The 10,185-nt window shown below is 32.5% G+C and overlaps 1 protein-coding gene and 1 long non-coding RNA gene across 5 annotated transcripts; one reads left to right on the top strand and one right to left on the bottom strand.

The window, feature by feature from the left end:
• Positions 1–1,566: 1,566 nt before the first annotated feature.
• LOC111917364 (membrane protein PM19L) lies at positions 1,567–2,578 on the bottom strand. The gene is made up of 3 exons (XM_023913059.3): positions 2,338–2,578; positions 2,052–2,229; positions 1,567–1,957 (listed from the first exon to the last, which is right to left on the bottom strand). Exons 1-3 carry the CDS (start codon positions 2,465–2,467, stop codon positions 1,726–1,728), a joined length of 540 nt encoding a protein of 179 aa, XP_023768827.1. The 5' UTR covers positions 2,468–2,578; the 3' UTR covers positions 1,567–1,725.
• Positions 2,579–4,764: 2,186 nt separating this feature from the next.
• Positions 4,765–7,345, top strand: LOC128134167 (uncharacterized). 4 transcript variants are annotated; one of them, XR_008232500.1, is made up of 7 exons: positions 4,766–5,069; positions 5,231–5,297; positions 5,418–5,761; positions 5,879–6,243; positions 6,413–6,511; positions 6,598–6,703; positions 6,801–7,345. It is a non-coding gene; the product is annotated as an uncharacterized LOC128134167 (long non-coding RNA). The 4 variants fall into 4 exon arrangements; XR_008232501.1 differs by having other exon boundaries at positions 5,418–6,040; positions 6,140–6,243; XR_008232502.1 differs by having other exon boundaries at positions 4,765–5,069; positions 5,378–6,243.
• The last annotated feature ends 2,840 nt before the right edge of the window (positions 7,346–10,185 follow it).

Below are 10,185 nucleotides of genomic sequence, written 5' to 3'. Positions count from 1 at the left end.
CTCTTACATTCCTTATCAGTCTTCACCTTGTACTCACTGAAATCATGTTCCAATATGGCAATCTTCACTTCAGTATTGAAATCATGTTCTTCGTCTTTCTTATTATTGTTCTTGGCTGTAATTTCTTCATCTTCATCAACCCATTCCCAGAAATCACATTTATCCTTTGCATCCTTTATCTTCAATTATAACATAAACAAACAATATTGTAGCATGAAAAACATCAATCCATTCCCAGAAATCACATTTATCCTTTGCATCCTTCATCTTCAATTATAACATAAACAAACAATATTGTAGCATGGAAAACAAGAAGGGCCCAAACAAAAACAAGCTTTTAGATACATTTACAAGAGAGTTAGGACAAACCCTAAATTTTTTACCAAGATTTGCCTCTGTTGTTGATATCCAGATATGATTACTAGGATTTGCCTTTGTTGTTGATATCCAGATACGAGAAGGAAACCTACAATCACAAGGATTTGCCTTATCAATTGTGCTCTTTGACTTGGAAATTTTTGACCTTGAGCATGAGTTGGAGGATCGAGACGAAGAAGTAATGTTGAAGAAGTCGATTGATTAAGGAGGAGCCATATCCCCTGTTATGCCCTAAATCTAGTTATAATATGTAACTTTCAGAATAATGCCATATATATATATATATATATATATATATATATATATATATATATATATATATATATATATATATATATATATATATATATATATATGCCAACTCATTTACCACCAATCCTCAATGTTTACCTGCAAGATGCAGATCACTATTATAAAATGTTAATTTAATGGTAATTTTATTTGGCTTTTTAATAAAAACATTAATTTATGTTAATTTTATTTGGATTTTTAATAAAAACATTAATTTGTTGGTGTAACCAGGTGTGAGACCCGTGTATTATACGGATTGATTTAAAAAAAACTTATATATTAAATTAAAGTATAAATAAAAAATATTTTTTAATGTACAATTTTAAAATAAAAAATAAATAAATATATTTATTGCAATTTAATATATATATATATATATATATATATATATATATATATATATATATATATATATATATATATATGATGTTTAATATTTTAAATGTATAAATATATGATTTTAATTTTAAAAATTCAAACAAACCTAAAAAAAACCGTGACAAAAAAAAACCGTTCATTTATTATTTATTATTATTTATTATGGAGGATATGAACAACAAAAACATAATTAGAATAATATGAACGCTTTTAAAACTTAATTAGTTTTTTAAGTTTTTTTCCCTTACTGAAATTATTAGGTTACATGTTGTCTTTGAATCTTTTGTTCTTTACTAATTAGTTACTGAAATTATTAGGTTACATGTTGTCTTTGAATCTTTTGTTCTTTACTAATTAGAGGTCTTCTTTACTAGAGGTGTGTTGGAAGTGTTTTGTCCCTTATAAATTAAGGCATAAGATTTTAATGAAATAGTGTTTTGAACATAGTCCAATCGAATTCCAAAACCGTAAAGAGTGTGACCTTGACCCTGTAACAAAGATGAATAAACAGTACACAAATACCAGTCAACGTGGTTCATTTTGTTAATAAATAAGCAAATTAACATGCATTCGAATTTACACAAACAGACGACCAAATCAAATAAAAAGATCAAACTCCAACCAAAAACACCGGCACTCCCATCGTCTCTTTTATTACAAAATTACAGACACATAGCATCAAACCCTAGCTCCAACTCCTGTTGTCCCTTTCACGCCTGTATCCGCCGGATGTGTCCCCATTCCGTAGTCTGTGTCACGATACCCCGGCCCATACCGGCTGCTGTAAAGTCCGGCATGCACCAGCAATACATAGAGAAGCTCCGTCACAGCCAAGATTATGATGAAAGCCTCCACCACCCTCAGCCTCCACCCTCTATGACCTCCGACGTTTATCTCCTTGCATGCCAACCTATATATACACCATTTTCAAAGGTCAGTTTCGGAATATGGAAGAAGATGAGATGAACTTATGAAGTATCAGTAGTAAAAACTAAAAAGATTACCCGAAAGCAAGAGCAGTGACGGCCCAGGCCACCAGAGACGATGATCCGGCGGCAGCAAGACTGTCGTTTCTCCAGGCTCTAAGGTGGTTCCCACCGGCGAACTTGGAGACGATTCCGAGGACTGAAGCTAAGATTGCGAACTCCAAGAAGAACTCCGTCGCTCCGTTGCCGCCAAAACCTACAGATCATGTTTAGTGATTAGTTTTAACAATCGATGTTGATCCTACAACTGAAAGTCTGAAACCGAATAAAGAACAAAATGATCATATATATAGATCGAGCTTACTTGGGTGGTTGGTTTGGTGATTGATGAGTCTGTTGAGACACCAACTAGCAAACCCTAAAGTGATGCAGTACATCACCAGGTTAAGAAACAGCAATGGAGCTGCTACGTTTCTTCCCACCGTCTGTGCCATGATTAGCAAGCAAGAATTTTTAGATTTCCGACAAAAAAACCTTGAAGTTATGTTAATTCTTCACTGAAACAAATTAAACACTGCTGGGACCTGTTGAATTGAATGATGGTTAAAGGTGGCGGAGGAATATATAGACAGAAGAGACGGTGGTGGGTGGTGAGTGAGTGGCAACTCAGGTGATACGTGTCGATCGATTCAAGATTTACGCTTTTGTTTACAGGTGTCGGGACACGTGTCAGATGGTTAGCCTACACCGGGAGAGCTCCCAACAAAGCTCTGTTCCACCAACCTTTTGATAAGCAAGATGGATTGTGGATGGGAGGAAAGTGTTCGTCGACTATACGACGTCACGGTGGTGCCGCCGTCGTCATCATCAGTAAAACGGTGGGTTGTGAGAGTTATCCTTGTTAGTGGGTCCCTACTGCTTTTGTTTGAAGTTTGGATAATGAACCTGTTAACGTGTGATTCAGAAATATTACATATTCGGTTGTCTGTTACGATTTCTTGGAAATTGTAAACTTCAACAGCAATGAGTCGCAGTGAAATATTGTTTATGTATCTTCTGATAATTGTTTATATTTGAAGGAACGCATTCTCAAAGTTCATTTAAAAGGTATTGTACGTTTAACTTTAGAAAAGTTTATAATCACATATTATTATATGCTATTATACGGTGGATTTATAATTTTTTTACGTACATGTTTTCAAAATGGGACTAATCTAGGGATGTCAATTGGGGCACGCAACGGGGATTGCATCTCTTGCAACCGTCCCCGCCCCCACGTTAGAAATCTCCATCGTTTCCACCCTGTCCAGTCCCCAAATTCCCATTCTTACCCCCGCCCCCGCCCCCGCTCCGGTTCCCCTCCCCTGTCTCCGATTGATTTCCGACTACTTTATTTGGGTTAAAAGAAGTTCTTGTTTTGACTAAAAGAAATTTATTTCACTACAAGAAAAGTCCTTATTAGTGACTAATTTTTAGTGACGACCTAAAATTTGGTCACTAAAAGCATCTTTTAGTCACCAAAAATTAAATGGTCACTGAATTTTGGTAATCCTACAAATTTAATGATTAATTGTATGTGGTGGTCACTAACTCGGTCACTAAACCACAAAAAAATTAAATTACTTTTAATTCATATCATAACAACTAGTTAGTGACTAAAAATAATGGTCACTATGTTAACAATATAGTGACTAAGAGTAATGGTCACTATGCTAGAAGCTTAGTGACAAAAAAATGTTCACTGTATTGAAGGTTTAGTAACCAAAAATAGTGGTCACTGACTACACTTATTCAAAACCACATGCTTACTCTTTCATTATTGAAAACTACTTAAATGGGAAAAACAATTAGTGATCATAAAACAATGGTAACCGACTATATATATATATATATATATATATATATATATATATATATATATATATATATATATATATATATATATATATATATATATATATATATATAATATTTTTTATTTTTGAAAATGACAACAACTTTGTTTTTTTACACATAATTTTACAAAAACTTGTTACATTGATCGGTCTGTATCAAAAATATTTACTATGATAATATTTGGAAAAAATTGAAAAAAAAGAAAAACATGTTAGAAAAAAAGCCTTGGGTTGTATTTATATTTTCAAACCGTACACATGGTGATGACATAATAGTTGTCAATACATGGAAAAAATTAGTGACTAGAAAATAGTGGTCACTAGTATAATCAGAAAAAGAATACAAACGATTTTTTTACATAGAGAAACAATGCGACAATAGAGTAATGGTCATTGGCTATGAGTTAGAACTGCGGAAATTTTCTGACTATAATATTACGGTAACTGGAAAATTACAAAAGAAAAAGAAATCATTGTTTTACAATTTCAAAGTCATAAACATCATTTTTATTTTTCATTAATTTCATCCATAAGAAAATTGCTTATAACTTATCAACGTAAAATTACAAAAATGCCTTTATTTTACTATTTTTGATTTAATTATATTATCCATAAGAAAAAATGACAGAAATATATGCGTTAAATTAGCTTTGTTTTTTTTTTGGTAAGATGGTATACTTTTCAAAGAGTGATTATATATTTGTTTCTTATACAAATTAAATAATCAGCCGTCAATTTATTTAATAAATATATTTTTATATAAAAGCCTTTTTCCAAGTAATAAAACAAGATTACGAGTCGGACCTTTTTACGATCCATTAACCCATCGTCGCCATCATCTGAAAATTAGTCTGAAGGGTATAATTGTAAATAGGCAACTATAAAAGGACAACTTGAGGGCAGAGTCTGTTTCATGCGTTGCCAAAAGGGCGAACGAAATAGAGCAAATTCCGTTATCTATCCACACAAAAATTCAATCTTTTCGCATTCTCTCAATCCTAGATATCCATCGTTTTCTCTGAATCGATATCTTTGCTCTTCGAGAAATTTTGCTTGTTTTTTTGATTCGGAGGTTTTTTCAAAACGAATTTTCTAGGGTTTTTTTTTTGAGAATTCATCAGCCATGGTTTACGATTCGATCGCCAACGCTTCGATCCCGACTTCGGTTTCCAATCCGAAGGAAATTGGCAAGAAAAAGCGGGTACATTTATTGAATTCTATTCAATTGTTCGATTTTATGATGTGTATCGTTTGATTGATGGATAGTTGCGACAGAAACGTGTTGATTTTTTCTTTTTGGGAAAACAGGAAGTTCTTCATGTTTTTTGTTACGATCTAACCTGTTTTTTTTCAATGTTGAAGGTGAATAGGACCGTCAAATTTAAGCAGAGCAAACTTCATGTTCGTCGTGAACAGTGACTTTCTCAAGGTGATTTTTCTCAGTTTTTTTTGTGTTTGTATGTGAATTTTTGTATCATGTGTATTTGATCTGATATGTATTGTATGTAGATGTATTGCTCTTATGGTTAATCAAAAAAAAATCTTATAGGGAAGAACAAGGGGTTTACGGAAGAAAACAAAGGCAATGTTCGTGCAAAAATGCCAGACATGCATACCCCAAACAAGGGAGATCGATCACTAGTAAAATTAGTGATTAATTATGGTGGTGAAGAGAACGATGGTCTGATGAATCATTACAGAGATTCCAATAACCCTACTAGTCATACAAGCAGCTTGGGGAGTAACAGATCAGTGACTAATTTCACAAGTAGTAGTAGCCGGAGCAGAAACAGTAGCAATGGTGGTTGTTATTCAGAAAGTATGACAGAAGAAGGTGATGGTGACGATGGATGCCACCATCGAATTGATTATCCCCACTCCTTCTGCTAGAATGTAAGTGGATATTTTAATTGTAATTGCATAATTGGCCTTTTTTAGGGTGTTTGTGTATTTTGTATATGGTTGTAACCATTCATGACAATTCTTACACCTTGGAGGTTTTATTATTAGTGGTTACAACAGCTAGTACATGCTTCGATGGCAAGTTTTTGCTTTGTGGTGGAAGAGACATCTTGTGGGTGTATCTATAATGCTCTCTACTTCCTTCAGTTATATCAGCATTGTCTTTACTCTCATGTCAAAGCCTTTATCTCATGCTGCACAAGAGCATTTGTAACTTATTCTACAACAGTTTCTTTTTTAAATGTAATTATCTTTTTATACTCTTTATTAGCTGATTATTCTGACATGCATTTTCTTTCGAATTTACAGCCTGCACCGGACAATTTGTGGGAATGTTCACTAACCTTAATGGTGCATGCAACGCTTATGTATCTTAATCAACACAAAGCTTGAGATCACTTCTAAAAGAACAAGTACATCTCATTACTTTCATCAAGGCTATTTTATTCTTTTTTCCCAACTTCTAACTCTTTTTGTTACTATGTATTGAAGGAAATCTCTTTCAATATGCCACTTTGCAATTCAAAGTTAGATTTATGATTATTCATTTATATAATAGCTTTTTTTTATATCTGATATCAGGTGGATATACAAGCACTTGCACATGCTGTTGAGCTTACAAGACAAGGGGCAGTTGACAGCTTAAAATTTGCAAAGGGTGATCTATTCCAAGCATTTCAAGTAAGCTTACATTATAATGGTCAATTAGAATTGCTACTCATTCAGTCATTCTATGAAATGTCGTTTTTAATCCTGGTTGTTAACAGAATGAAGTGTGTCGGATGAGATTAGACATCACCATGCTTGATGAACTTATTCATGAGTATTGTGTGTATAGGGGCATTGTCAGCTCTGGTGCTCCAAACCCTTCATGTAAGTAGATAAGACTCTGTTTGGTATGATGGAAATCATGGAATGGAATCACAATTAAATGGAATGGAATTGGATCAATTAATTTTTTTTTGCTTAGGTGAAGGAATGAAGATAGGACATGAACCATCGGAATCGGAATCCGCTTTATCTGTTGAAGCCAGAAGTGGATCCAATAAGCTTGTTGATGCTGACATGGATTCACCTGGCACTGAAGAACGATACCCATGTGGCACAATGAGCAACAACCATGAAGACTGTAGTACAAGTGGCAACAAGTGAGCAACAACCATGTTTTTTTAATGCATTTAGCTTATGAACTTTTAGGTTAAATACAAGGATGTAAGGAGAGTCAATCAACTTCCAATTCCTATTACAATATTGAAATAAAGGATGAGTATCTTACTCCCTGGATACTTAGTTGTAATTAAGTTGAATGGATATGCCATATGTAGGTGGTTATAGTCATGAAATACACTAGTTCTAGTAATATTTTGTAAAGAAAATATGAGCAAGTTTCAAGATAATAGAACACATTTATTGGAAGCTAATATGAGGTTTGATTGATTGTATTGGGTTTAGTTATTGTAATTTTATTCAAACATTATCACTGAAATAATTAAGTATTTTTTTAATTTATAGCAATTACATCAACATTGTAAGTATCGTCTTTTCTTGTATTTTTTTGATTAGTGACCACTTTTTTTGGTCTCTAACAGTAAATATTTAGTGACCACTTTTTGGTCACTATGGTCATTAATATGGTAATGAAAACCAGTGACATTTTTGTGGTCATTAAAAGTCGTCACTAAATGAATAAAACAGTGACGACTTTCTTCAATTAGTGACAATATTCAGTGACGAAACGGGTCGTCACAAATTTAGTGACGAGTATATTTTAGTCACTATTTAGTGACCATATTCAATTTTGGTCACAAAATCGATTTTGTGACGGACCTATAGTGACGAAAAGTGACGACTGTAATTTTCGTCACTAAATCATTTTGTGACGAATCGTTCTACTGTTAGTGACCATTTCGTTTTGGTCACTAATTGGCATTTTTTTTGTAGTGTTTTTTAAGTAACAAATAGTTATTTATACCATAATTCTATATGTTACAAACAACTTAAAAACCTATTTTTGATTGAATTTGAGTACGTAAAAATCATTCTATTGTGTATTATATTTATATAATTAATATAAGTAAATATATATAATTATTAACAGGCCCCTATGGGTAGGGGTGTTCAAAAATATCCGCATCTGAAATATCCGCTCCGAAAATCCGAAAATCCGATCCGAAATTATCCGGAATTTTGGATATCCGGATTTTCGGATATCCGATTTTTCGGATTCGGATACGGATAGTGAATTTATAAAGTTTCGAATATTTCGGATATCCGATATCCAAAAAGAATAATTTTTCTTTATTTTTTAATATTTTAAAATGAGAAATTAGAAACATTGACATGCTTAATGGACTAATGTTCCCCATCATTTTCAACTTTTTCATGACCATTCTTTCCAAACTTTTATTGCAAACTTTTCCATTTACAATTGTTATATATTTGTTTGTTATAATCCTAGTTTGTTGGCTTATAATAAAAAACGATTAAGTAAATGCTACATATATTTATTTGTTGTTATCGATATCCATCTATGTCGCAAGATTTAACATAGTTGTTATTATTAATTTTAAGAGTTGCGGTGATTTTACGGATCGGATGTTCAGATGTGGATATTTATTTAAAATTAATGAAATTCGGATATCCGGTTTAATATCCGAATCCGTATCCGAAATTTCGGATACGGATTCGGATATTAAACCGGATATCCGAATTTCATTAATTTTAAATAAATATCCACATCTGAACATCCGATTCGTAAAATCACCGCAACTCTTAAAATTAATAATAGCAACGATGTTAAATCTTACGACATAGATTGATATCGATAGCAACAAATAAATATATGTAGCATTTACTTAATAGTTTTTTATTATAAGCCAACGAACCAGGATTATAACAAACAAATATATAACGATTGTAAATTGAAAGGTTTGCAATAAAAGTTTGGAAAGAATGGTCACGAAAAAGTTGAAAATGGTGGGGAACATTAGTCCATTAAGCATGTCAATGTTTCTAATTTCTCATTTTAAAATATAAAAAATAAAGAAAAATTATTTTTTTTCGGATATCGGATATCCAAAATATCCGAAACTTTATAATATTCACTATCCGTATCCGAATCCGAAAAATCGGATATCCAAAAATCCGGATATTCGAAATTTCGGATAATTTAGGATCGGATTATCGGATCGGATATTTCGGATGCAAATTTTTTTGGAAACCCCTACTTATGGGGGTTTCGGGACGGAACTGCCAACCCACACCCCCGCTTTCAACCTCAATTGTTTTAGCATATACCCCCAAACGGGATGAGGCCCCACAAGATTGAGATCTCACGCGACTTTTTGACATGCCTAGACTAATCTATAGATTCATAAATACTTTTACCATATATATATATATATATATATATATATATATATATATATATATATATATATATATATATATATATATATATATATATATATCTGAAGTTTAAAGGGTCGTGATAATCACGACCTTAGAGAACTTATCTGTAAGTTTGTTTTAAGTCATTTCAAGAAAAACATGTATGAAGACTTGAGGTATTTAGCCCATGATTTGTCTTAAACTTTTAGTTTAAAAAATGGACGTAAGATGCTACAATTTAGTAAATTTTCAAACTACAACGTCATAATAAGAAAAAAAATGTATAATATAATTCAAATGCTCAAAAAGTTAGCAAATTCTTCTATTGCAGAAGCCAATTCACTTTCCAGATGTTCTTGGGTCACAAAAAGTGGAAACCATAACCATAGATTCAAACAAGTTATGTTAATTAAAAAAAAAAAACAAATAGCTAATACATGGATACCCTTGAGGCCTTGAACACGAAACAAGTTAAAGAAATTGTTGGACTTTAGCAGCAACAATAGAAACTTTACACCAAAATAGAAACATGGATAAGAAATCAACCTTCACAAGGGACAAAATTTAGAAGGGAAAAAATGGAATATCTATGTAGTTTTTGGTAATCTGAACAGGGAACAGGGTATACTGAAGCTTTAGAGGCTTTTCTTATTGAACCTAATACAGAGAAAGTGACACACAAGTCACATGCATAGCTAGACTATTTAAACAAAAAACTTGCATAAAAATAGGAACTAACTCCACTAAGCTAATGACCAGGACTTTCAAACACTAGTTTGATTTATTCCACATTAAAATAAAACACGTGAGCAGCAGCCTCTGAATTAACTCTCAATACTACCCCCCCTTAATTCAGAGACTTCAAACTTCTTGACTCCAATAAGATTTCACATTTCTTCATGTTTGATTCTTCCCAGTGTCTTGGTGAGTATGTCTGTTATTTGTTGCTTACATGACTCACTGTT

Source organism: Lactuca sativa, chromosome 1 (genome assembly GCF_002870075.4).
Source record: "Lactuca sativa cultivar Salinas chromosome 1, Lsat_Salinas_v11, whole genome shotgun sequence".
Taxonomy (NCBI): domain Eukaryota; kingdom Viridiplantae; phylum Streptophyta; class Magnoliopsida; order Asterales; family Asteraceae; genus Lactuca; species Lactuca sativa.
Note: the sequence above shows the minus strand (reverse complement) of the source record. Positions and strands in the feature narration are given on the sequence as shown.